We start from the raw sequence: 27,866 nt of genomic DNA, 5'->3' as shown, positions 1-27,866 counted from the left end.
GCTGACAGTGATTTATGAGAAAGGATATCTGTCAGGGGAGGCCACAGAGGAAACAACAGCAGTTAGTGTGAAGCTTTGATGTACTAATATGATAACACAAGTCAGTATAATGCACCTAATGGAAATCATAGAATATGATAAAATACACAACGAAGCACTCTATACATGAAAAATACACAAACAGATTCGGTGTTTCCCATAATTTTAAGAACCTTCTCTCTCACACATCCATGCCTTGTTTAGAATCACCAAGTAGCCTAACATGCCAGGTCTTTGTACTGTGGGAGGAAGCTGGAGCAGCCACACAAGGCACATGGAGAACATTCAAACTCCACAGAAAGGCCCCTGCCCACTGCACCAACCTGCCACCTGTTGAATATAATTATTGGCATTAAATAATGTGAGTGGGATGAGATAAGATTGGGGGGGAGGTGTGTATTTGCTAGTCAGCTGTAGAGAAAATGTGGGTGTTATCTCACCCTTTCCAGCATAGATGCACAGGTATGAGGTGTTGGTGCAGATTTGCTTTGTTGATTTTTCTCTAAACTTCAGTCTTGTTGTTTCTTCATATGCAAACCTAAACTGTGCTGCCATGTTCTTTGACAGAGGAGACGCTTTCTCTTGGCAACCTTTCCAAACTTGTTCAGTCTTTTTCTAATTGCCCTGTCATGAACTTTAGCATTTAACATGCTACATGCTAACTGAGGTCTGTAGAGTCTGAAATGTAGATCATGGGTTTTTTCTAGTTTCTCTGAGCATTGCACCTGAAGGCTTTTCACTCGTGAATAGCCTTTCTCACTATACAACAATGGACTTTAAACAGTTTGGAAAGGGCCTGATGAACCTTCCTAAATTAATAGACAGATGATGTGTTTCATCCTTAGCATCATGTTAATACTCACCTTAAGGCTCCAGACCAGCAAACTGCCAAAACCTCTCCCCTTAAATAAATAATGTCACAGTATATGTCATCTCTGTTCTTCATTTCAGCTTGTATTTACCTAATTTTAGAACCTACTGTTGACCAGATGATTTACCATTATGCCCTGATATGTAAAACCTTAAAATTGAAAAATGCACTTTCTTTTTTCACATGACTGTATATAATTTATTTGTTTATTCTGTAAAAAAAATAAAAGGCACAAATAACAAAGTGGCACTGAAATTCTCGTCTAACCCAACCAAAGAATACAGATAACTAAACTTTCCAAAACTGAAGCTCTGATGCTTTATTTTTTGTCTCAATGCTGCACAGCCTCTCATGTTGATACATCTAAAAAGAAATAAAATGGCTTCAGCTGTTAAAAAAATTCACAGAGGTTCACGTGAGATGATGATTCACTCTGTATACACAGTATATAAAAGATAAAAGCAGTTTCTGGCTGTGAAAACGAACTGTTTAAAAAGCAACCTGTGAAAAACAAACCTACTTCTCACATTCTCCTGACGATTTTATGGTCACAGCTGCTAGTTTTAAGTCTTATTCAAGACAGAATGATGTTCATTTCATAAACAGTGATCACATGTAGAAAAAGCGGGGTTCGATCTATGGAGGAGCTACCTTTTGATTGACAGTGTGCTACCATATGAGCGTGCAGTGTCCTTAGTTCCTCGGTCAGCTCCACCCCTGGCTCAGGGTTTAAACAGGACAGGATTGTGCTGTTTAAATAAGGCTTAAAAACTAGTGGCTACGTTCATCTTTTATACAAAGTCGATGCTTTCTCACTAGAATAAGTGAACTCAATGCTCAGGTGCTTGTCTCCATTTCTACAAAATCAAATGGCGGTATTGAATAGAGAGGAGCAGCTGATCAGAAACCGCTGACCACTCTAGCTCAGACATCTTTCCTCCTTTGGGGTTATTCTCGATGATGGCTGGACTGGGAGCCATTACCCTGAGACAGGATATGGACTGTGGGGTGGGATGGGGTGTACAGTAAGTGAGTGACGTAGATAGCAGACTGCTGTCATGTGTAAGACTGAAGGAGCACAAGGAGGAAGATCTGAATCAACAAAACGCTTTCAGCACATTCAGCTTCTGGGTTACTGCAGCACAGTCCTCAGTTTGGATCACTAGTGCAACTGGAAAAGTCTTTAACTTCTGCTCAAACTTTGCTTAATAAAGCAGGAACAATAAGAAAAAGAAAGACAAAAACATCCACTTATAAAGCTTTCTGTGTGCACTGCAGAAAATATAAATATAAATATATATATATATATATATATATATATATCCCGATATAGTATTTATTTTCCTTATTGCATCTTAAAATCAAAACATTTCAGAAAATAAATGAGGGAAAAAGTGATTACGTATCCACACCAGGCCTACTACTGGTCACTTTTTGACTTTTTGAAATACTGTCACATTCAAAAAAGCATTTTCAAAGCAGAGCAACCTGCTCTTGAGACAAACTGTATCCCCTTAAGTTTATTCCTTTAATTTATAGAACGCAAAGTCCGTGAGAATGAATGCAGCACGCTGTGCGGTTTTACAGTCACTATCTGCGCTTCTTGTTTGTGTTCTTCCTCTTCAGAGCCAGTATCCAAGCAGGGAGGGTAGTCCGCCGGGCAGGTGCCTCCTCCCCTGCCGCTACCGGATGCACTTCACACTCCTGCTCTGTCACCGACTCCTCATCTGTAGCTGCTGAGTCATCCTCCAAGTCTGAAGCGTCCAGATCCATGTCTGGAGATTCTATGGCCACCACTTCCTCCGCAAAACGAACCCGGCGGTTCTCCTCCACTCGCCTCTGAACCGGGAAAGCCCGAAACACAAAAAAGTTACAGCGAAATTAGCATCTGATTAAATATTACAGAGACTGAATGATTTCCTCAAGTTTTTCAAATCATTCCATTAATTTTATTTTTGTGTGTACAAAAAACAAAAAAAGTAGCTTATTTAAATCCTTCGTGCAATTAACATGTGAGTTATTACTGATTTGAGAAACTTTGTGGATGTTGACATTTTAAAATTTCCAACCACAAGGAGGCACTGCGATACACACTATCTTACCCTTTTATTCACTATCTCCATTGAGGACTCTGACTCCTGGGATGCGGGGTATTTGAGGACACCATGGGGCGCTCGAGCCAAAGGATTAAAAGCAGTTGGGGAGAGAGAGGCTGAATGAGCGTTTAGGGTGTATAAGGGTATTACGTTCTCGTGCTCTGACTCTCCTGTTTCAACCATCATCTGGCTGCTCGTAGGATTCAATGAAGACATGTCCCCTTCTGTAAAACAAAAGAGACAGCTTGATTTCCTGAGCAGCTGCCAAATTAAATGGCTCAAACAATAAAAACTCTTTATTCATAACTGATTATTAATGTTGCTGCTGGTCAGAGTATTAAGCTGTTCTGACCTCTGTCTGTCTGTTCTCCATCGCTTATTTTGTCGGCTTGAAGCCTGTCGTCTCTCCTGTCAGCTGACTGATGCTGTCTCTTTCTGTTGAGGGTGACTCGGCTCTTCAGCGCCTTGTTAAGCGGATTTCCTACACTCTGCAAAGGACAACAGAGAATGGGAGAATCACAAAGTTGTCATATTGATAATATAGCTATTCTTTTTTATATTAACTGGATGAACATGAGATATTTTTTGTTTATGAATATCTTACCACTACAAATGATGGAGGTCTTATTTGCTGTTCCAGTCTGCTCGCTCCAGACTGCATATGTGGGTAGTTGTGACCATCTTCCATTGGTTCTGAAGGTGTAGTCTGATGTAGTTTTCCACCCGAAATGTCCGTACTTGCAGCTGGGAAAGCATTAGGCAATGTTTGCGCCATGCTGAAGTCTGTGGCCAGTGATGGCTCTGTGCTCCTGAAGCTCCACTGGTTGCCTGCACTGCCAAATTGGTTCAAAATCCCATTTGACTGAGTGCTACTGTGAGGATTTAGTTGGTTTTGGGGTTGGCTCATTGGGTCCTCTAATGGTCTCTGATTGGTTGATGAGGATGAAAGGCTGGGACTGAGGAACTTGGCCCACTCTTGACCCTTAGTGATCTCTTCCAGCAGGCTGAATGACCCGAGGCCCAATTCAAAGTCACTGGCAGGTCTGAAACAGGACAAAATCTTCTGTAAACTCAAAAATTCAGTATCCAAATCATATCACTACCAGCAGCACAAAGAGATTTTTACTCAAAATAACCCAAAATAACATTTCAGAGTTCACTCAGAGGAGGTGTGATGTTATTACAGGCCCTTGAATACAGTTAGCTCCATAACTTTTTGGACAAAGAGAATATTTTTGAGGTTTTGCCTCTGTACACCACCACGGTTGATTTTAAACAAACAATCAACAGGTTATTAGAAAAAAATGAATTAAGCCTTTAGGAATTAGTCATTTTTATGCACAGAGGTTCAAAATGAATGAGACAACTGACTGACAAGCAGTAGAGGCCTGCTCCCTTGTTATTTCATGACAAGTGAAGAAAGCATAATATCTCAAGTTGATTCAAAGTGTTAAAATTGCATTTAATAACTTTTCACTGTATTTTTAAATATGAGTCCCAAAGAGATGTCTGTGGCTGAAAAAACAAAATAAACCTCTGAGAGAGACAGCAAAAACTTCAGGAGTGTCCAAATCAACAATCTGGTTCATTCTTATGAAGAATGAATACAGCGGCCTGCTCAGCAACACCGAAATGCCTGAAGGCCCACAGGAGACAACTGAAGTGAATGATGACAGAATTATTTCCATGGTTAACAAAAACAACTTCACTCAACTCACTCAAGAGGTTTCTCGAGGAGGTAGGTGTATCATTATCAAAGACTACAATCAAGAGACGCCTTCGTGAATAGAAACAGAGGGTTTACAACAAGGTGCAAACTACTGATTACACTCAAGAGCAAGAAGCCCAAATTAGACTTTTGCCAGAAAACATGTGGTTCTGAAAAATTCTTTGGACTTTGAACTGTAATGATAGAAAGATAAAAATGTGGAGGAGGACAGAAACATCTCATGATCCTCATGAGCGTACCACGTCATCTGTCAAACATGGTGGAGGCAGTGTTACAGTATAGGCATGTACAGCTGGAGCTGGGTCACTGGTCTTTATTAGTGATATGACTGCTAAAAGAAGCAGCAGGATAAATTGTGAAGTGTGCAGGGCTCTACTCTCTGCTCCGATTCAACCAAATGCTCCAAAACTGATCAGGACAGTGTTTCATGGTGCAAATGGAGACTACAATTATACTCCAAAAGCAACCCAAGAGTTTCTCAAGGCAAAGAAACGGATATTCTTCGATGGCCATTTCAGTCACCTGAGCCTAACAGAGGATGCTTTTCAGTTACCAAAAACTAAACTGAAACCAGAGAGACCCACAAACAACTGTAGGGGACTACGGTAAAGGTCAGGCAGAGCATCGCAAGGGAGGAAACACAGCATTTTAAGTCAAGTCCAGTCAAGTCAAGTGGCTTTTATTGTCATTTCGACCATGTACAGTGGTACAGTACAAAGTGAAATGAGACAGCATTCCTCCGAGACCCTGGTGCTACATATGACATATAACAGACAAACACAGGACTAGACTACGTAAAAGTGCAATGTGCAAAAAAATAAACAAGACAAGACAGTGCAACACTAAACACAACGATATAGACACAACACAGTGCAATAGAAATGTGCAAAATGCTGAGTATTGTGCAAAAATAACTTGGTGTCTGTAGGGGTGTCTGTGTGTGTGTGTGTGTGTGTGTGTGTGTGTGTGTGTGTGTGTGTGTGTGTGTGTGTGTGTGTGTGTGTGTGTGTGTGTGTGTGTGTGTGTGTGTATGAATGTGAGACACTGCATATGTGTCAGTCCAGTCACTGAGTGTTCAGGAGTCTAACGGCTGAGTCACTGACTGCAAATTACTTTAATCCAAGTACTGAAAATTGTATTTAGATTTAAAATTATCTTAGTACAACCAATTACTTCTGATCCCCTGAAATTTCTAAACAGCTAATGCAAAATTTTTGTAAAACCCCAGTGTGCAGGAACAAAACTACAAAAACTGTCATTGTCCAACAACTTATGGACCTAACTTTATATTATAGAGCAGAGATATCAAACTGATTTTACATAATGGGCCACATGCAGACCACTTTGTGTAAGAGTACATTTAATGCCTCAGAGATCTCAATATAGGAAAAAAGAAGTGCAGTTTTAACAATATGTCTCAGCTTTACAGCATAATAAGAAATGCTGCTGTACTTAATGAAAGAAATCTCTCAGCAGATTAAATTATTAAAGTTCTGTTTGCTCATTGTCCAGGCTGTCCTGGAGAAAGCTTTTGTCAATACACAGAAAATGTCCTATTTTATTTGTTTACCTTACTGTGGTCTTCTCGCAAAAACCAGACATGTCTATAGTAGATAGTAAAAGAACAGGAACTTGTGTTTATCTGTTACTTCATTATTGTATTATGAATGATTGTGGGAAAGGTCTTTATCACTAGAACAAGCTGTAAAGTTTATGAAAATACAGTTAAAAGTCAAAAATGTATGCCCTCCTTCACATTTTCCAAAGACATTCAGTGGGCCGAATTGGAGTCTTTGCCAGTTCGATTATGTTTGACTAAATTCTATTAGCAAGTATTACTGTTTAGTCCACTGCGCCACAGAACTCCACTGTTTCCCTAGAAATGTATCAATATACATAAAACACATCAATGACACACACTGTGGCAGTAGTTTAGATTAGTTTACATGGGCCTTCATGGGCCAACTAAGCTTACAAGTTAACTCAATACAACTGAAATGCTGACCAGAGCAAATTTTATAAAACCTGGTTTTTGTTTGTTGCCTGTTGTTATTTGTTTTTACCCCCTGAGACACCACCAGTCAAGTATCGGTATGTTTTTATATAGCTTTAAGGCTTGTTCTTATCTTTTGTCATTGGTCAAATTCGCACTTTTACAATTTCTAAGCTATTTCATATTCTCTACGACCTACTTTTCATGCTCTCATTTCCAGCAAGTAGAGCTCAGGTGGCATTTCCTGTACATTAAATATACTACAGACCAGTTTTGCACCACATCTAGATCACTTGATTATGTTTTTGTAGTGTTCCTCAATCTTCCTCAAGATCCAGCCAGCTAAGTCTACCTGTTTTATGAAATTACAAATCCTTCAAAATTAAAGCTACATATATGGGAGTTTTTAATAATTTATGTCTCTGGTAGGAAAAACAAAAAAGGAAACAAACTTGGCTTTGGGATGTGAGTATCTTTCCATCTTTTGTGTTAAGTTCTAATGAGAGAATCGTTCTTTATGAGTTACTTGCACAGAAACTATGTACATCTGTTTCCTTTTATAGCAGGTTATAAAAAAATCTCATCGTACACATGAAAGTTTGTAATGACATGCTGTCAGTGACAGGGTGTGTTTGGCACATCAGACCACAGACGCACATCAAAAGTAAAGATGTCCGATGGCTGGAAACATCTCAAATACTTTGCATATCTTACTGCTGACGTTTCAAAGTAAATAAAGCCAAAAAAACCTGTACGGCTTTCAGTTTGTGCCATGCTGCTAGAGTGCAGGTCTGGATGTATTTGTGCAATTTAGCATCATTTGTGTGCCTGTTACCTGATGTGGCTGTCGTTAGTGGCGTCCTGTGTGCGTGCAGGAAGCATTTTACTGGCTCCACTGGTGTCCAGTGAATGGAGGGTCCTTTCATCCTTATTTGATGCATTGATGAGGCTTTCTGTAACCTGGTTTGGGTGTGAAATCTGCGTGAAAAAACAAGTTGCAGTGTCACTTCAAGATTTCTTTTTGATGATTATATGACAAAACACACTACTCACCTCAGGTCCCTCCTCACTCTTCTGGTCTCCTATGCTTCCTCCTTCTTCTTCTTTTCCCTTTTTTCCTTGTCTGTCCTTCCATCGATCCTTGAGCCTCTGCGTCCACCTTCTGGTTTTATTCTCAGATGATCTCTGTTTCCTCCTCACGCTGCTGTTTGTTGTTTTTTGACTGTCTGTGGCAACCTGCGAATCTTTGTTTTCTGCCATCGCTCCAAATCCTCCATTTCCTACGTTTAACGCTTCATTGTCTTGACCTCCTGCGAAAGGGTCTGTGTTTTTCACGGCCCACAGGTAGGCCTTAGGTTTAAAGCCCTGCTCCTGGTTCTCATTCACTCCCATGCTTTGGGCAGCATGTGCGTTAGGAGGCATGCTTCTTTTCATTGCAGAATTGCCAAAACTCCACTTCTCAGTATCAGTCCTCTCAAAGGAAGCATCCTTAAGTGATGTGGTAGGAAACAGCTGCCCTGTTACTGTTGGGGTGATCGCAGGCTGTGTCGCCTGTCCCATAACCCTGCTATCACCAGTGTCACCATCACTGTTGTCTTTCTGGGAGGGGAAGGAAATAAAACCCCTGTCCACCCCACCTCCATGACCGGGCTGCTGTAGTTGACCAAATTTGAAGCTAAAGTTGCTGTCTGCAGCAGGGCTCCTGACCTTATTCGAAGGGATACCATTAGTACCTGGGCTGCTGTTTTCTGGTCCAAGTGTGTGCCGGTGCCCCTGGCCCTCTCTTTCCGACTGCAGCCTCAGTTTCTGCAGCATGGACTGCAGCAGGGCGTGGGAGTCTGCTGGATTAGGTGACTGAGACATCTAGGAACACAACCTCTAAGTCCTCTAAATCCAGGAGTCGCAGAAACACGTGTCAACACCACAGTGAAACCGGATAAACAAGGACGGACTCTACGCAAGTAATATAATTCGTCGCTTTACAACCAGCATGACAAGAGGAAAAATACCTTTGTGTAGAAGATATCACTCTTTGGTCCAGTTCTTGTTAGAAAGACACCTGTTATGGCTGCTTTCGCCTTTCTGAATAATCCAATCCCTTTCCATGACAATGTAGTTGCTTCATAGCAAATATGAAGAAAGATCCACCTCTTCCACTTAACCGTCCAGAGGTAGAAATCCTTCTTCTTCTTCTTCTCTGTGTAAACTGCTGCTTCTTATGCTGCCTCCACTAATCCTCGATCCTCAAGAAGAGCAGCAGAAGTCTTCTTCTCTTGTTCTGCATCAAAGAGATATAAGCTTTTGTTGTTTTCCCAATTTTCAAAAGTCTCTCGCTTTTACTAAATACCCATAGTTCCATTACACTACGGGTGTTGTAGTCACACCTCTTCTCCAGCAGCCACTTATATCACTGGTAATGGGAGGGGAGACTGTGCACGGCTGCGTTCCTCAGATCTTACAAACTGAAGCAGACCAACAAGAAAGACCAGTGAGGTGAGATAATTGTTTGCTGACTCTAACTCTCTCCCACTGTGTGTCTTTCTGCCCATCTTTGTATTTTGCCCTCCCTTCCTTCTCATTTCTCTACTTGGCACGCTTGCTCACACAAGTGCACACACACCCTCTGTGACCCGTAACTGATAATTATAGGGCGTTCTTTAAGAGCGGCCGCTATGTATGCGCCTGCCAAATTAAAGATATAGGAAAATGTCTGCACTGAGCTTTGCAGTAACCCATTTTATACCAATTCTGTGAAAAATGCTGTCACAGAGTTCTTTGCTACTGTTGTTGAAATAAAGTAGTAGATTCTCCAAACATGCAGTGTACTTCAGCTTGGAGAACACCATGCAATATTTCTTATAGGTTTGTTAGCCACCAGCTATATTGTTCCCCACTGCAAGTCATTACAAGATGCTGCTGCCCTGATAAACTCTTAACTGTTCTAACTACATTTCAGCCTACTAAAATGCATTTTAAACCATTTGTCATTACAGTAATTGTACTGCCTTCTTTCTGACTGAAGGTTTAGACTATAAGATTAACTAGGTACACTACAGTACTTGAAAAGTTACTTTCCTATTCTGACATGAACTTATTTAATAATAATCATGTTGCTGATCATTAACTAAAGTTTATATAACAATTAGTAATAATATACTTCTTTATCCACTACATTAATACCTTATTTTTTGTTTTTTCGTCACGCCATCTTTATATATTTCTAACCGGGACGATCACAAATAACCAGCCACGAAGATGCAGTGAAAAAAAGACAAGTGGCAGAATGTTCACTTGGAAACTAAGTGCGCATGTGCACTGTCAAACTCACGCCCCCTTTAAGTTGCCGTGTATCTGATTGGTCCGCACTTTGTAAGCGGGTAATGGCGGCGTAAACAACGCTGACATCGATGAAAGAGACACTGCTTAACCGAGAAAAATAAACTTAGACTGGAAATAAACGGAGTATGCTTTCGGTAGGAAGATTTGCTCTCGGTGTGGAAACGATTAAAACTCCGTCTTGTGTACTTCTCGGTGATGCTTAGCCGCTCGTTTTGGCTAACTTTTAGCCAAATGTGCTAACTTAGCGGAAAAGTGAGTTTGCAGAGATGCACTGTATCGTAACGGGAGGAAACGTGAAAGGTAGCAGACATTTCCTGCATATTAAACACAGTCTCTAGCTAGAATATGTATCATTAATTAGTTGTCGCTAATAATTATCTTGTGCGTGTGTTGGTGGGTGTGTCTGTACCGTCCAGTACTGGCCAAAGCCGTCCATTCTCTGTCCAGGATCGGCGATGAGCTGTATGTTGAGCCTCAGGAAGATGGGGTGAGCTGTTCTGACACTGACTTGCACACCATCACTTCCTCCTACAATGCAGATAGGCTTGTTGCTTCCTGTGGGTGCACACTTTGCGTCAATGAAAAAAGTTGATTTGTTGGTCTCTCTCTCTCTCTCTCGTAGCTGGCCCTGCGGTCTGTGAACTCCTCTCGGTCGGCTTATGCTTGCTTCCTGTTCGCACCACTCTTCTTCAGCAGGTGCAGAATACATGCCTGTGTTTATAAATGGCATCTCTGTGTGAGAGAAAAAGAAAGCGTGTATATGAGCTAACTTTAATCTGCCTTTTATACCTCTGTTTTTCTGTGCAGGTACTCCACTACTAGTGGGGATAACTTCCGCTGCAAGATGGCAATAAAGGTGTGAGAGAATTAGATAAGCTTCTGTTTTTCAAGGCGTTATACAGTCTGGGTGTGACATTGATTACATTTGAGTAGATAATGTGGTTCCCAAACTTTCATGATGACATAACACCCAAAGTTATTATAGCGTTCTTTTCTTTAGGAACATTTAGGATATGCCAGAGGTGTGTTTTTCACAAGTTCAGATTAGCTTTTACTACAGATATGCAACTTTGTGAAGGTATTTAAGTTCCAGTTACAATCTTGTGAAAACTAGCTTTCTCAGGTCTTTGTTACTTACAGTTAGAACTGTGAAAAACTAAGTACACCCCATGATTCAGTAGCTTGTAGAACCACCTATAGGAGCAATCACTTGAAGTTTATGAGTCTCTTACATTGTTTCAAAGTAATCGTTTTCTGTTTGACTTTACCAGTGTCTCAAATCTTTGTGGTGGAGTTTTGGCCTACTGTTCTTTACAGTGTTGCTTCAGTGCATCACAGTTTGCGGACATTCATTTATGCACAGTTCTCTTAAGGTCCCACCTCAGCAGTTCAGTTGGGGTCAGGTCTAGAGCTTAATTATTTTCTTTTTCAGCCATTCAGTTGTAGATTTGCTGTGGTACTTGGGATTCATGTCCTCCTGCATGATGCTGTTTGGGACAAGTTTTGACTGTCAGACCGATGTCCTCACATTTCAGTCTGGAATACTTTGGTAAACAGAGGAGTTCATGGTCAACTCAATGAGTGGAAGGTGTCAGTGTCCTGTGGCTGCAAAACAGGCTCAAATCATCACCTTCTCCCCATCATACCTGACAGTTGGTATGAGGTGTTTGTGCTGATATGCTGTGTTTGGTTTTCACCAAACAGAGGTCTTGTGGTTTCTTCAGTTGCAAGCCGAAGATGTGCTGCCATATTCTTTTACAGCCAAGAGAGGCTTTCTGCTGGCAACCCTTCCAAACAAGCCAAACTTGTTCAGTCTTTTTCTAATTGTACTCTCGTGAACTTTGACATTTAACTGCTAACTAAGGCCTGTAGAGTCTGAAATGTAGCTCTTGGATTTTTTTTTTTTTTTTTTTTTTTTTTTTTTTTGCAGTTTCTCTGTTCACTGCACAGTCTGTCACTGGTGTGAGTTTGCAGGGACGTCCACACCTGGAAGGATTGACAGCTGTCTTGAATGTTTTCCACTTGTAATTAATCGTCCCCACTGTGTTCAAATTATTTGGAATTCGGTTTATAACCACTGTCAGACTGCTTTGCATCAACAATGGCTTCTTTAAGATCACTGCTGACGTTCCATCCTTGGGATTGTGTTAACACACACCTGAATGCTCCAGACATGCAAACTACTCACATTTTGAATTTGATTACAAGCACCTAGCAGTAAGACGGTACTTAGTTTATCTCGGGATTGCATAGAGTCAGTCACTTGACTGTCACGGATCTCACTAAGCATGCTTACCAAAGGCCCCTCAGGCAGGTTGTGATAAGTATCACTTCAGTTACTTTTCTTTTGTTTTCTAGTCTAGTTTTAATTCTTTTTAAGCTCACAGTTAATTTTAAATAACTACATTGACCTTGCAATAAACCCCAAAGTCCCATCACAAAAAGTTCAACCACTCGATCACAAAAGATGTACTGAAACTACAGCTGCCAGTCTGATTTTTGTCTAATAGTTTGGTCAGGTTTGCATTCATGTGACCACTACCAAAATGTGAAAAATGTCAATTTTAACTTACTCTCTATATATTTTTCTTCTCCTTTTCTCACTGGTTTACATTCATTTTCAGTCTCGGTTTGCTATGTTAGGGAAATGTGGCTGATAGTTTCTTGATTACTTTGATTTTAAACATACTAAAGATAAACATCACACTTTCTTATAATGATTTTTTCTGTTCCTTGTTTTTTTTTTCGTTGTTGCTGTTTTTCAAATTAACTGCATGATGGCCGTACTTGGGCCTCCCTGATGTAACTACAGTTAGGAATAGCAGATCTTATTCTTAGGATTGAGAGTGTAGTCTTGTATCTGCTGACAGCTTCAAATGCCTCCTTTCCTGTCGTGTTACCACCCTTCGGTTGTGGTTATCTGTGTTCAAGTTTTGCAAAAACCTCACAGCTTCCTCGTATTAACAGTTGTACTTAGCAGTTATATCAGAGACTGGATTGTGTGTCACTTTTCAGAAACGGCAAACATATTGATTTAGATATCATTTGAGTGTCACTAAAATGTTTATTCGCATTGATTGCTACCAGAGTGTGTCATTGCGTATTGATAAGCATTATTTCCCCCCTGTGTTTCAGAGTGTACAGTCTGTGTTCAGATCTCTGACAACTTTGGAGAAGACAGTGGAAAAGTGTCACATTGATCTCGACAAACAGAAGGACCGTCTCACCTTCACCCTGCACTGCAAGCACGGTATCAGTGATTCACTTCATTATCAGATCATTTAAAGTGTTTTCCATAGATGATTTAAGAAGGCTTACAACTCATTCAGGCATGTAAAATGGTGCTGGTGTCAAACCCAGAGATGAGGGAACACATCCAGTTCTTACATCCTTGCATTGACTTACAGATAAATATAAGTCTTTATAATTCTGTATTTATAATACAAGTAGTTATCATTTATAAGTCTGTACTTACACTCTAATAGTCCACCAGATACTGCAGAACCCAAATATATTAGAGATAAGTTGACTGAGTAAAATGTAGTCTGTCAGGCCTGCAAGTCACTGCTGCACAGAGCTAAAACAAAACTTCTATAATCTCTTTGAAACTTAGAGGTGCCTCAACTGTAGCTATTTTAAATGAAAAACTACCCTTTTTCCTATGGCTTTTACATGTATTTATTAAACTATACAGTACTGTGCTAAACTCTTGAGTCACTCCTCATTTCTTTATATTTTGCTAATAAAATAGGAAATAGGTGCAGGGATTTATTGAAACATGCAAACATACATGGAAATACAGTATATCAGGCAAAAACTGTATAATTGTAACAAGTTAGAAAGTCAGTATTTGCTATAAGCATCTTTATTCTTCAACACAGTCTGAACCCTTAGGCAGCTTTCTTGTTGTGTCTTTAAGTAGTCTTCAGGAATAGTTCTCCAGGCTTCATTCAAAGGTCTTATTTGGATGTTTGCTGCCTTTTGTTCCGTTTTCCGTCAAGATGGTCCCACACTGCTTTAATAGCATTGAGGTCCGAACTCTGGAGAGGCCAATCCACGACTGAGAGTGTGTTTTTCTATCCAAGTATGCTTTAACAGCTTTGGCAGTGTGTTTGGGATTATTACCTTGCTGAAAAATGAAGCCATTGCCAATCAGACATTTTTTAGTTGATATTGAGAGGTGGATAAAAATCTGATGATACTTTTTTGGGTTCATAATTCAATTCAATGTTAATTATATAGCAGCAAATCATAACAACAGTTGCCTCAAGGCGCTTTATATGGTAAGATAAAGACTCTACAATAATAAAGAGAAAACAGAACCTGGGTCCACAGAAGAGGGGCCTAAAAGTAAGCCTGCAGTCTGAGAGCAGCAAGCTCTATTGGGGTGATATGGCACTATAAGGTCATTAAGATAAGATGGGGCCTGATTATTCAAGACCTTGTATTTGAGGAGCAGGATTTTAAATTTGATTCTGGATTTAACAGGGAGCCAACGAAGAGAAACCAGTATAAGAGAAATGTGCTCTCTCTTTCTAGTTCCTGACAGCACTTTTTCCACAGCATTTTGGATCAGCCGAAGGCTTTTCAGGGAGTTTTTAGGCCATCCTGATAATAACGAATTACAGTAGTCCAGCTTAGAAGTAATAAATGCATGAACTAGTTTTTCAGCATCTCTCTGAGACAGGATGTTTCTAACTTTGGAGATATTCCACAAATGGAAGAAAGCAGTGCTAGATATTTGTTTAATATGTGCATTGAAGGACATATCCTGGTCAAAAATGACTTCAAGATTCCTCACAGTGTTACTGGAGGCCAAGGTAATGCCATCCAGAGTAAGAATCTGTCTCTGATTTTTTGGGCTGAGTACATTAACCACAGTTTTGTCTGAATTTAGAATTCATGAATAAAAATTATAACCATTAGAGAAAAATATTATGTTTCAAGCAGCCCCAAACCATGACAGTCTCCACTGTATTTTATACATGGCTGTAGACACTCACTGCTGTACCTCCTCTGTATATAATGATGATTATTTGGACCAAATTTAGAGTCATTAGTTCATAAGACCTGATGCAGCTGTCACAGTTATTGTCTAATTTCTCCCAATTTCTCTTCCTTTAAATGGCTGCTTGACAGCCACATTTTTTGCTTATGTGACTTCAGTGAACAGTAGATGGATCAGATTTAGGGCCAGATACATCTCTCAGGTCCTGTATGAGGTCTTTGCTGGATTTTCTTTCCTGTTCTTTCCATGTCTTAAGCCATGACTGTTCATCCACTGTGTATACTTTGGCTCTTTGGGAATCACTTTCATGGTGCAGAAATGCTATTTTATGCCTCTCAAACTGTTACCTTTGGCATTTTTCATAGATTCAACTAAAGAAATGGGAATCTGTTACAGCCTAATAACAGCTAATAACAAAGTGCCTAAAGATCCAATTTAAAATGGGTTATTAGCTAAATTATCTGTTAAAATACACAGATGGGAAAATGCTCAGGTGCAAGCATTGGACTGAAAATGAATGAAGAAGAAGCCAGAAGACCTTCAGAAGGCCCGGAGAACTTTGGTCAAGAGCACTTAAAAAATTAGACTTTTACACATTACTACATATCTGATTTTTGTGACACTTTGAATCAATAAATTCTGATTTCACATCAGTTTATAAATAATGTTTTGCATCCTTTTATTTTATCTTTTGCCTGTAAAGCAACTCTTTTAATAACCTATATAAATAAGTCGTTACATTGTACTTTTACATCTTGTTTACATTCACATATTTTGTATTTAATGAAGGCCATCGTGCATTCATCTCATTGTTTTCTGTTCGCTCACAAACTTGCTGTGATTTTTCTTTGCAGGCCTACTGAAGACACATAACCTGTCTTTCCAGGACAGCGAGAGCCTGCAGGCAGTGTTTGATAAGGACAGCTATGCCAATGTATTCAAAGCCCAGCCCAGGTCTGTAAAAATCTTTCTTCATTGTTTATTTTGCAAATCAAAACAATGGCAGTCTCCCACCTGCTTTTAATCTTTTATTTCCTTATACTTGATGGCGATATACTTTTTTTAACACCAGGAAAAACATTTTTACATTGCAGTTGGTTGATTAAATGAATAAATATGTTTAAATAGTAAAATATATTTTAATGCTGGTGTAACTTTGTAACTGTAGCTTGATTTGTTTTCTCTTGTTCTCAGGCTGCTGGTAGACACAGTCATCCATTTTCCTCCATCTCTGGAAGAAGTGACTGTGTCAGTGAGTGATGAACGGATGTGGGTCAGGAACCATGTGGAGGAAGAAGCAGGTGACAAGACTGATATGAAACAGTTTAGCCAGCGTAGTAGTGAACCAGAAACTGACATCTAATAATGGCATGCATTGCCGCGTTTTGTCCCCTTGTTTTTCTGCTCTCTCAGAGGCGTCCAAAGCCATGCTGACCGAGCTGTGTTTGGCTTCAGACGAGTTTGATCATTTTGCTGCCCAAGTTCACAACAGTGTGACTTTTTGTCTGAAGGAGTTGCGGGTGAGAGATCGATATGGGGCACGCACAAGAGAGTTGCGTAAGTTAGTTTGGGAGGGGGAGAGAGGTGGTTATCAGACCAGAGTGTGAAAGAAGTTATTTGGGGACCAGATGAAAGCACTTACAAGATGTTGTGGTGTTCTTGTAATGCTTGCATAGTTTGCAAAGTCACTAACTAGTATCTCTCATTCAGGGTTTACTAGTGTTTGCAGAATCAACTGGCCTCCCTGTTTCTATGTACTTGGATGAGCCGGGCAGGTGAGCATCGCCACCTGTGGATTATTTTTTTTGATTACTTGTTTCTTCCTTTTTAATAACATAATTTTTTTCTGTATCTGTTCGTGAGACAGCCCTGTGGTACTTTCAGTAACGGACAGTGTCCTGGAAGGAAACTTTGTGCTGGCCACGCTTTCTGATGATCCCAGCCTTCGTAAAAATAGCAGCAAAGGGTAAAAACAACAATGGCGTGCTGGTTTTTGTTGATTTGGGAGGGTTTTTTCTCATGCCTGTGAACAGGAAGGACTTAGAGAGTACTGATCGTCAAAGACAATGAAAACAAAACTACTTTACCCTTCACACAATGGCTTATTAACAGCTCAGTGACAGGCAGGAAATTCTCAACATTTACCCTACTGCGCCACCTGGTGGATCAGAGTGTAAATGAAGAGAAATGCTGGAGGAGCCCATTTGCATTTCATACTCGACATTTCCAGTAAATGGATTTTTATTATATGCCCCAAGAGTTTAGACCATGCTCACGGACACGGAAATGTTCTTAGTCCACCAGTTTGAATAAACTCTTTTTAAAAAGTGTGTTTATTTCACCTCAGGATTTCACCTCTTGTCATTCTGAGGATGAGAGGCTAAATCTGAAGAACTCATGTCACAGTTAACAGGTGTTTGTAGTTGCATCTTCACACAATAAATGCACTCAGTATATTTATGGGAGTGAAAAACTAGAATAGCGTAGGCTGAATTGTTATGACATTGAGCTCTAAAATTGAAGCTGATTATTCTTGTTGATTTATTATTATTTTGCAAGTCCAGAAAATAAAATGGTCACCATGAAGGTCAAAAGGAGCAAGAAAAGCTTTTTTTATCTTGTGTGGCATCTTTCTATGTGACTTGCACTCCAAACCGTCTGCTCCACCCCTCAGAGCGCACACAGCAGCTCCACCCCCTCCCGATGACTTCATGAATGATGACATGGACTCCTATCTAATCGCCATGGATACCAGTATTGCGCCAGGTCCCTCAAACACAGGTCCACCCCCGCCTTCATTAGCTGATGACACACGTTCAAAACGGCCTGCAGCAGTCAGCCACAAGGCAAGGATACGCATCGAGGAGGCAGAAGAAGAAGAAGAAGAAACGGATGATCTAGACAGACTACCTAATAAAAAGGTATGCCTTAGGTTTCTCAGGAAAAATGGTGGTCTGTTAACAGGTTGTGGATTCACTTCAGTGAATCAAAAACACAGAAGTAAAATATTCTCGCACGTACAAAAAGAAGCTGATTCTTTAAAAACTGAGTCATCACAACTGTCCACATACAGTCCTCACGTGAAAAAGAACAAAAAAAGGCTGTAACAAAAAAATCATGTTCTTATTAGGTCTTAAAATGAGCTAAATACAACTTTAGATTAATGAAAACTCATGAATTATTATCATTAATTACATGTCTTACTTTTAACAAAAATGCAAAAGCAGTGTGTGCGTGTGTGTGTGTGTGTAACTAAATATATCCTCACTGCTTCCACAGAAATTGAGTGTGAAGATAAATACAGTAGCAGCCAAGTGCTGCTAATCAAATCCACTTGATTAACTGATTAACAGCAAGTGTGGTCACCTTTATAAAACCAGAGGTTTGGTTGTTTTTCTGGTCTGGAGCATTCAGGTGTTTGTCAATGCAGTGCCAGGGAGGAAAGACATGAGCAATAACCTTAGAGAAACAGCTGTTGCTGCCCATCAATCAGGTGAGGGTTGTAAGACCATTTCCAGTCAACCCGAACTCCATCACTGTACAGTGAGGAAGATTATTCACAAGTGGAAAACCTTCAAGACAGCTCTCAGTGTTGCTGGAAGTGAAGGTCCTGGTAAATTCACCCAAAGGTCAGACCGTGCAGTTCTCAGACTCTACGGGCCTCAAGTTAGCATGTAAAATGTTAAGGTTTATGAGGGTGTGATTACAAAAACACTGAACAAGAATAGCTTGTTTGGAGCGCTGCTAGGAGAAAGAAACAGTCTTCTCTCTAAAAAAACATGGCAGCACACCTTATGTTTGCAGAGTTGCTTCTGAACAAACCACAGAAACCTCTGGAACAAAGGCGTGCACATTTAAGCAGATATTTCATAAAAAAAATAATCAAGTGATTGAATGTTTGTATATCCTCTCAAATTACTTAAACACTGGTATCTTAACATTTCAATAAATTGTAGTCTGTAATATATTTCCCTTGTGTGTGATTTTTCTCACAGTTTCGGTCGCTCTTCTTTGGATCGGTGCTTCCCCCGTCGTCTCAGTTGAGCACACAGCCGATGACTTCTCAGGAGGTGCTGGCCAGCGACAGTGAGGAAGAAACTTAGATAACTGCAGGCTGATGGGCTAGAGGAGACATGGACTAAACTGACAGTGGGTGCATGTGCGTGCACTGTTAAACAAAGACACCTGGAGTACTTGAAGATCAAGAAATGAACACAAATGTTCATCCTTACTGGCCAGAACAAGTAGTACCTGGACCTGGTTAAATATGCAGAGGCCACCAGTACACTAAAAATGCCTCTAAAGTCTCAATATGTGAAACTAGACATGAAGCAATTCCAATTTATTTTTATTTTGTATTTGCCCAGTTTGTAATTAAGGTGCAGTGTAAAAAGTCCCACCGAATAAAGCAAACTTATTATTCAATGTATGTAAACGTCATTTATTATTTATTTACATATCGAAAAGTTCAAGTATGAGAAATATTTAGGATGAGGGAATTCCTCAAAGAGAGAAAGGCAGTGATGCAGAATCTGAGTAATGTCAAAAATAAGCCTCGGCATAACCTGCAGAATGTCTTTGAATTGTCTGTGAGTCAGTCTTTGCAGGATGAGCAGCGTCATCGCTACTTTTCTCTTTTTGCACCTGAAAACTTTTCCCTCTCGTCTGTGGCTTCCTCCTCTCCTTTTCCTTCCCCTTCCCCTTCTCCAGCTCTTTCTCTTTCTTCTTTTTCATCCTCTCCTCTTCCTTCTCCTTTCTTGCTTGTTCCCTCCGCCGCCTCCTCCTCTCCTTGGAGTTCAGTTTGTCCCCCGCCTCTTCCTCAGCCACATTCCCAGTCTCTGGCATATCACTGAAGTCTTGAATCAAGATTTTCGGCACTTGCATTTTGGGTGCCTTCTTAGCCTTGTTGTCTTTGTGCTGCTCACCTCTCAGTCTGCGGAAGAGACCAAAACGTTTAGGGGTATCGGGCTGTGGCTGCTGCTGTGTGGGGGCTTCCTCTGTTGTTGCTGTTGCTGTGGCTGCTGCTGCTGCTGCTGCTGCTGCTGCTGCAGGCGGCACCAGATCAGGAGCAGCTTGTTTTGAGGTCACAGCTTTAGGATTGCACTGTGACTCTGTGAGTTTGGCTTCTGGTTGATTTTCTGAAGTTTTCTGGGGGGTGGTGAAGAGATCCTCGGAAAGCCTGCGGGCTAGCCTGGAGCTACGTGAGGTGGATGACTTGCGAACGCAGAAATCAGCAGATGATCGACTGCTGCGACGCTCAGGGGTTTGTACCGGGGGCTCTTTTGCAGATTGAGAACATTGGACTTGGGGAACATTTGTTGGCTCAGAAGAAATGAAGACATCGTCCTCTCCTGCTGGTGTTTGTTTAACCTTTTCAGTAATTTCTTCCTCCTGCGTGGGCTCCACTTGTTGAACCTTTTGATTTGAGTCTTCAGGACCCACAGTAACCTGGCTTGTTGTCTGTTCAGGTGCTTGTGTCTCGGAGGAACTAATTTGTACTGAGCTTTCCTCATCAGGCTCAGTGGTGTGGTTGAGCTGATCAACTGGTGCTGAAGACTCTTCCGTTTCCATGGGTGTTGCAGAGTCTGCAGGCTTCTCATAAGTCTGAGTTTCTGTTGGTGTTTCCTCTGTGATTTTTTGAGCACAGATCCATGAATCACTTTCAACCTGTGCCTCCAAGTGTACATTCAAAACGATTTCTTCAGTTGCCTTATTTGACGCCTCCACTGTGTCTTTTTCTACTGTTATCTCAGCTTTAGTCTCTGTATCATCTACTGCACCAGTGCTTTCTTTTTGTTGAGTGCATTCAGGTGAAGACAGCATTAATATTTCTTCTTCTAGCTCTATTTCTGTCTTTGAATCTTCTCGTTGTTCTGAATCTACTTCTGTAATTTCTACCTTTATATCGCACTGTGTGGCTGAATTTTCCTGATTATGTGTCAGAACCTCATTTTCTGTGTCTCTTTGGGTGTGGGACTCTGCTTCCTTTTCTGTTTCTACTAATGACTCAGTACTGTGGTATTTTACTTCAAGTGCACCTTTTTCTGTCTCCTTGCTCAGCTCTTCCTTTTCCTGTCGCGTTTCTGCCTGTGCTGCACTGTTCTGATCATCAACAGTTAAAGCTTCAACACCTCTGTCTGTGTCCACACTTGTCTCACTTTTAGACTCCGTAACTTCTGTGTCCATCTCCACCTGTTGCACACTTTCAGTGTCAGCACTCTCTTCTGATTTCACGTCAGCTTGTATCCTCTGCTCCTCACCTGCGTTTACACCCATTTGCATCTCATCCTCTGTGTTTGTATCTGCTTCGGCTATTCTCGGTGTCTCACTGTGGTTTTCCTCCACAGCAACCACGTGTTTCTCTGCCTCTTCATTTGTGTCTTTGAGCTCTACTTCCTGGTCTTCGCTATTATGACTTTGTTCTTCCAGCACTTGTGATTCGCTCTCTGCGTCCAGCTTTTCTTCTTGTTCACAGTGAGGTGTATAATCAGTGGGATGAAGAATATTTTCAACAGTCTGATCTGGGGCTACCTTTTCTTCTTGTTTTGCTTCTGAAAGCATTTTGCTTTCATTTATCTCAGTCAGCTTGGTTTCATCCATATCACTGAGTTTGCATTCCCCTGCCTCCCTGACATCACTTGTCTCCGTCTCCCTGACATCACTTGTCTCTGTCTCCCTGACATCACTTGTCTCTGTCTCCCTGACATCACTTGTTTCTGTTTTGCTGACATCATTTGGCTCTGTCTCTCTTACATCACTTGTCTCCGTCTCCCTGACATCACTTGTCTCCGTCTCTCTGACAACACTTGTTTCTGTTTTGCTGACATCATTTGTCTCTGTCTCTCTTACATCACTTGGCTCTGTCTCCCTGACATCACTTGTCTCCGTCTCCCTGACAACACTTGTCTCCGTCTCCCTGACAACACTTGTCCCCGTCTCCCTGACAACACTTGTCCCCGTCTCCCTTACATCACTTGAGTCTGTCTCCCTGACATCACTTGTCTCCGTCTCCCTGACAACACTTGTCTCTGTCTCCCTTACAACACTTGCTTCTGTTTTGCTGACATCATTTGTCTCTGTCTCCCTTACATCACTTGAGTCTGTCTCTCTGACATCACTTGGCTCTGTGACAACACTCATCTCCGTCTCCCTGACAACACTTTTCTCCGTCTCTCTAACATCACCTGTTTCTGTCTCTTTGACACTGCTTTCCTCAATTTCAGCAACTCCTTTTTCCGTGTTTTCAGTCTTTTCTTTTCCTGCTGCTGTTTCTTCTGTTTGGATATTTTTGGTTTCTTGCATCTTGTCAGGCGTCTGTGAAATTTCCTTCTGTTCAGTTTGTCCCTCTTTTTGTCCCTCTGAAACTACATCCTCCTCCTCTTTGACTCCTTGTACCTTCTTAAAGTCAAACTCATTCCAGCTTTTCCAGTCCTCCCTTCCTCCCATTGAAAGATGCCTCACTACTTTGTTACTGCCTTCAGAGTCAACTGTGTTCCCTTTTCCTGCTTTCCTCCACTTCTTGTGAAGGAGGGAAGGAGACAGTGAGAGAGAGGAGGCTGAGCGAGTTAGTGGGACAGAGAGGTTCCCTTTCTCTCTCTCTTTCCTCTCCTTCTCAATTTCATGCTGCCGAGCTCTAGCCCACGCCTTCCGGTATCCATGGCAGCGACCTCTGGGGTCAAACGTGGACGATGGTTTTTCTTTCCTCCACTTTTCCAGCTCCTTCTCCGTCTGCTTTTCCAAATCTTTGCCCGACAGTGGCACAGCGCACACCTGAAACAAGAAGGGAAACTCTGCAGATAGTTTGCACCCCAACAACACAGTGTGTCCCGCCACAACACAAAACCTGTTAAAGATCCCTGAGGAACACCACAAAGAGCCTAGAACAGTTACCCCTAACCTCCAAATTCCTTAGATCATAATCCAATTGAGCATTTTGACACACTAATCCCGAGCACCACAGGACACCTCCAGAGCTCCCACGTTCATGCCACAGTGGATGTTTGTGGCTGAGCAGTTTTAGTAACTTACCAAGATTTATATCTGCGTTATTTGATAGAATAGTGCCATTTTGTAAAAAAAACAAAGTAAATGATAGAAACATGTTTTAAATTTACTCTTTGGGTTTTTTTTATTTTATTTGCCTCATCTCTTTGGTTTGGAGCCATCTTTTTGAAAGGTTTTTGCTTTTGAGGTGTATCTTTTTATCTTTTCACACTATTTTTGGCCATGATTAGTTTAATTTACTTGCTCTGTTGCTTTACAAATGAAAGCTGTTATCTTGAGGTAATTTGTAGTGAACAAGATGCTTCTCTATAAGCCTATCAGGTGTAAAAATCTTACCTCTGCTATGAATTCGTCATCTTCATCGTGGACCTGCTCCTTAACACCCCTCAACTTCTCCAGAGTCTCCATTTGGCCCTGACACTGCTTCCTCTGTTCAGCTCGACCCAACACCCGGCGCACCAGCACCGCTGCAACCTGTAGCAGCACCCGGACGCCTACGAGGAAAGATGAGGGCGAAAGAGGAAGAAGACCTGCTGAAAATGCTACATATCAGGTAGATGATGGCAGTGACCAAAAATGTAAGAATTGTGCAGATATTTAAACACTTCTATATATAGTGGACAAAGCCATCGCTTTTAATAAGCTGCTATTCCTGCCAGTCCTAAAGGGGTTGTGTTAGCCTGAGGTCAGCTCTACCATAGCAGAAGAAGAGGTCCCAGACTCGGAGAAGTGTGTTGAATGGAAGGTGACGTGTGAACAGACACATCAGCCAGTCGGTGGCAAACATGAGGGGCTCCACTCCGTGGTTCTGCAGATGTTTGTGTGCAGCTGGACACGTCTTTTTCAAAACCCAGGTCAGCATGGCCGCATCGAACAGTACTCCCTCCTACACAGCACACCACAGTAGGCTCAGACAGCTGCCCAGCTTTCAGGGTCAACACATGATTCATCTTTGTGTTTGGGTTCTATTTATAGCACAACTTATCAAGAATCAGCCTTGAAATCAACATCTACTCACCTACGTGTTGATTATATGTGTTATGAAAAGTAAAAAATGTAAAAAAACAAAAGATGTGCATGTCCTCACCAGCAGAGGGCTGTAATATCCAGGCAGGTATTGCTCACTGATCTGAACCAGACACCAGAAGGCCTCCTGCCAGGTTACATAAGGTGAAAATTAGGCCGATAACTGCTCTGTATTATAAAAAATTAGCAGTGTATTCTCAGGATTGCATTAATACTGTTATACCTTTGAAATAAAAAGCTTAACAGGTCGATGAAACAAGCAAGGTAGAATCAGTGTCTTAAACAAAGGTTGTTTCGCCACTGAAATCTAATTATTCTAATGGCTTTGCAGCTGATTTATCAGACCGAAGCTAAACTGTTAATGGTCTTTACCTGAGCAGGCATGTTCATCAGCAGCACTGCAGCCACCGGCCCCTGAGCCTGACAGTAACCCTCATCTGGCTGATACTGGGTGTAAGCTTTCAACACCCGGAACAAACCACGCTGCCTGCAGACACACACACACACACCACAATCATCACTTACACAGCCAGAGGTTTCAGTCACCTTTGACAAGAGTTACACATTTAATAACGAAAAGGAAAGAAAGAAAAAGAAAGACAAGTGACGAGACTGTTTGCTGTTCTGTTGAATAAGCCTTTAACTGTGAAAGCTAAACCACGGAACTTACGAAAAGATTGGAAAGTCACACTGAACACTAAATAAACTGTATGGTTATTCTGCAGCTCTCAGCTTCACAGCAGAAACAAATAGCAGAAACCTCGCCTACCCGTGTCCGTCTTTGGACTGGAACATCTCGTGGAAAGGGAACTGCCGGTCCAGATCTCTCTCGATCACATCCACCCAACTCTGCAGAGCTGGCTGCTCATCCAGAGTCTGATGCAGAGACAAAAAACATAAAACCACGTACCAAACAATAGACTTTTGAGTCTTTAAGAACTAGTCTGTTAATCAATATTATAAATAATTTAACTTTTACTCAATAAAATATAAGAAAACTGTGATCACAAGATCCCACAACTTAGAACAGAATATATAGATGATCAGACATAGACTGTATATAAACAATGGACAATATAGCCTCCGGGTCTAACAGAAAGCAATGTAGAAATGCCTTAAACCTGCATTTTGTTTTATTGCCAGAAGGGGAAGACTCCTCTGGTGGGAAAAAAGTCAGATTGTGTAGAAAAAATTAGAAAATGACCCTCTTGGTCATATTAAATTATTTCCTAATAGGTTTACAGCCTTAGTCGCTAATCCGAAGTGGTATTTAATGCAAAATACAATTATAGACCCATTTATAGTTAAACGAGTGATAAAGAAGGGCATGATTTAGGGAACGTGATGTTGTGATGTTGCTGCTCTATGAGTATGTAGTTTCCTAAATTTCTCACTTAGATCCATCAATCACTCGTGAAGTTTGATTAAAAAACACAAACAAACACAAAAAACTTAACATGTTGCCGGCCAAATAGTAAACCACACAAAATCCAACGAGAGACAACATGGTGGCTATATCCATCTTTTACATAAAGTCTTTGCAGCTGGACTCTTGCACTTTCTTAAACCATCCCAGTGAGAGTGTTTGTTTCTCTTGCCTCGTAGAGGTTTTCATGCTGTTTCATCCTGTTGGCAGCTCCGCACAGCAGAGGCCAGCACTTGGCTCTGAGCGAGGCAGGGATTCCTTTCTGACACTGCACTTTGACCTGATGAGATACCCAGAAAACAAACGGTTACTGTGCTTTTTCCTGATGTGTCACAATGTCTGTCATGTAAAAGGCCCATCGTCCATCATTTGGTGCCAGGGTTTATTTTCGGGCATCTTTGACGGGACGCACCTTACTGCTCTTCTTCGACAAGATGCGATCCCATTGGTCAATGATCTTTATCCACTTGGCCTCCCTCTGCCTGACCAGTTCAGGTGGCGGGCCCAAACTCCTGACACAGCACAGCACATGAATCACCAGGTAAGTATTTTGACACGTTTCACCTGTTTGCTGAACAATATAAATTCTGGAGACCTTTGTAGTGCTTTGTTGCTGCACACTGTTTAGTGTGTTGTCATTACAGACACACAGTGCTCCGAAAAACAAGACAGGAAACAGGAAAACCACACGTTAGCAGTGTGAAGTCTCTATGGCAACAGGTCAGGATGTTATCAATGAAGAAAGTAAAGATGACAGGTAGCAGTTTGTTCAGTTAGTTTTAATGCTTAGTTTACACCGCTTCGTGTGCAATCCCCTGCCAGGGCTATTATCAAACGCGCAGTCAGCTGATTGTGAAAGTAAAATTGCACTTTATTTTTCAAGTACACACACCCACTTTCAGTTCAGTCATTATGTTTTTTGCAGTATTTTTTTTTTTTTGTGGATTATATGTAAAGAATATCAAGTGTAAACAATCTGTTTGTGCAGTTTCCGTCCTGAAGAAGACCCACTGTGGTTGAAACTACTTGGCATTTTCACTGATACGCTCAGCTAAATCATTCTAAAGCATCTCCTCCCCCTTTGCTCTGCTTATGAAACTGCCGTAAAGTCACGTTATTTGCAGGGGTCCTCCTGATTTCTTTGTTTCTTGACGTGTTTCCAATTGACCTGCATTCTTACACATTCTCGACTACACCAGTATAGCCTGAATTTTCCTTTCTTTCACTCTGTGTGACTTTTTCTCTCAATCTTAACATCTCTGCTCTAACAATTTGTCTTTTAACTGTTTATTAATGGCATTTAGTTCACCTGGCTGTGTGTGGGGGGTGCAAATGCTGCTCCGTCTCTTAAAATCGGCAGATTTAAACACTGCTTCAACACTTCCTGGTCTTGTCATGGAAGAAGATTACTTTGTGTGCTGCTTCAGGGGGTGTTGTGTGCCCACATTAGAAACTCCTAACTCATCTGGAACCTTTGTCTTTGCTCATACAAAGACAAAGCAACAACCATTAAATTATCTGATAATATTTAATATTTAGTTTCAAATTATGTCTTCTGACAGCAGGTGCAAACCTTACTATTACAAAAGTCCCTGGGCTTTCTGATCTGATCTGTGTGATCTTGAAAAGGTGGCCCTGCACGTCTTTTAGTCCTTAAATCTCTTTAATGGGAGAATGAAAACTTAGAGATCATATCCATGGCTTTGAACAGATCACCAACAGCACAGTAACAGTACACAAGGCGCAAGGTGGATGTGCTCACCCAGCTGTGGACCCATTGGTTAAGATGAAGCCAAAGCGGTCTGTCTCCGGTTCAGATCCAGAGCTGTCCTCTTCACTGAGGTTCTTCTGGGCTGGACTCGAAGAATTCAACATCTTAGCTAAAGAAAAGAGGATGGGCTCGTCATCCAGTATGCAACCGATGAGGATGTGTGCGTCAGAGATGTTTAAACTCTCAAACATCCAAGATGGTAAACAGCTTAACCCCACTCTGCAAACGTCTCCGTGCACGTTTTCACCCTCTCTCTCTTATTTGACTCAGGATCTATGAAATCTGCTGGCTCAGCTTTGAGAATGAGAGTAAAGAAGTGTACCAACCCCCCAGCCCACGATTTTAAGTCATAAATATAACCACAGCTGTTAAAGCTTTTAAAATATACATTTAAATGTGACTACCTTTTACATTTCCGCCCTGTTTGATTAGTTGGCTGCTGAAGAGGTGAAGTGATCCTCCAGTGATGGAAGAGGAAGACAAACTTCCTCTCTCTCTCTCTTGCTTTCTCTATCATATGCTCTCATTTGTTCACCACGCCTTCATTTCTCACCGTCACAAATG

The 27,866-nt window shown here is 41.2% G+C and overlaps 3 protein-coding genes across 8 annotated transcripts; 1 reads left to right on the top strand and 2 right to left on the bottom strand.

Moving 5' to 3' along the window:
* Positions 1–1,097: 1,097 nt before the first annotated feature.
* Positions 1,098–10,677, bottom strand: zgc:113229 (uncharacterized). Of its 5 annotated transcripts, none has more exons than XR_001224332.3 (8): positions 10,477–10,677; positions 7,782–9,006; positions 7,564–7,706; positions 3,611–4,049; positions 3,359–3,494; positions 3,013–3,230; positions 2,449–2,749; positions 1,098–2,410 (listed from the first exon to the last, which is right to left on the bottom strand). XR_001224332.3 is itself a non-coding variant. In XM_025911662.1 (8 exons), exons 3-8 carry the CDS (start codon positions 8,589–8,591, stop codon positions 2,501–2,503), a joined length of 1,995 nt encoding a protein of 664 aa, XP_025767447.1. In that variant the 5' UTR covers positions 8,592–9,006; positions 9,113–9,190; positions 10,477–10,677; the 3' UTR covers positions 1,098–2,500. The 5 variants fall into 5 exon arrangements, 4 of the variants coding, with proteins under 4 accessions (XP_025767447.1, XP_005467662.1, XP_025767449.1 ...); XM_025911662.1 differs by adding an exon at positions 9,113–9,190 and having other exon boundaries at positions 1,098–2,749; XM_005467605.4 differs by having other exon boundaries at positions 1,098–2,749; positions 7,782–8,615; positions 8,738–9,006.
* Positions 10,098–19,500, top strand: rad9a (RAD9 checkpoint clamp component A). 2 transcript variants are annotated; one of them, XM_005467606.4, is made up of 12 exons: positions 10,098–10,367; positions 10,484–10,554; positions 10,690–10,763; positions 10,875–10,923; positions 13,203–13,317; positions 15,930–16,029; positions 16,270–16,376; positions 16,489–16,595; positions 16,786–16,850; positions 16,943–17,041; positions 17,750–17,996; positions 19,071–19,500. In XM_005467606.4, the coding sequence occupies exons 1-12, from the start codon at positions 10,334–10,336 to the stop codon at positions 19,176–19,178; spliced, it is 1,176 nt and encodes a 391-aa protein (XP_005467663.1). In that variant the 5' UTR covers positions 10,098–10,333; the 3' UTR covers positions 19,179–19,500. The 2 variants fall into 2 exon arrangements, with proteins under 2 accessions (XP_005467663.1, XP_025767452.1); XM_025911667.1 differs by having other exon boundaries at positions 10,334–10,367; positions 10,461–10,554.
* tbc1d10c (TBC1 domain family, member 10C) lies at positions 19,501–27,844 on the bottom strand. Its single transcript, XM_005467597.4, has 10 exons — positions 27,707–27,844; positions 27,294–27,411; positions 25,944–26,043; positions 25,704–25,811; positions 24,875–24,981; positions 24,478–24,592; positions 24,167–24,232; positions 23,776–23,965; positions 23,416–23,573; positions 19,501–22,845 (listed from the first exon to the last, which is right to left on the bottom strand). The coding sequence occupies exons 2-10, from the start codon at positions 27,404–27,406 to the stop codon at positions 19,618–19,620; spliced, it is 4,185 nt and encodes a 1,394-aa protein (XP_005467654.1). The 5' UTR covers positions 27,407–27,411; positions 27,707–27,844; the 3' UTR covers positions 19,501–19,617.
* Positions 27,845–27,866: the final 22 nt, after the last annotated feature.

This window comes from Oreochromis niloticus, linkage group LG2, assembly GCF_001858045.2.
Source record: "Oreochromis niloticus isolate F11D_XX linkage group LG2, O_niloticus_UMD_NMBU, whole genome shotgun sequence".
In the NCBI taxonomy this organism is placed as follows: Eukaryota; Metazoa; Chordata; class Actinopteri; order Cichliformes; family Cichlidae; genus Oreochromis; species Oreochromis niloticus.
This window is presented reverse-complemented; position numbering and strand designations above follow the sequence as displayed.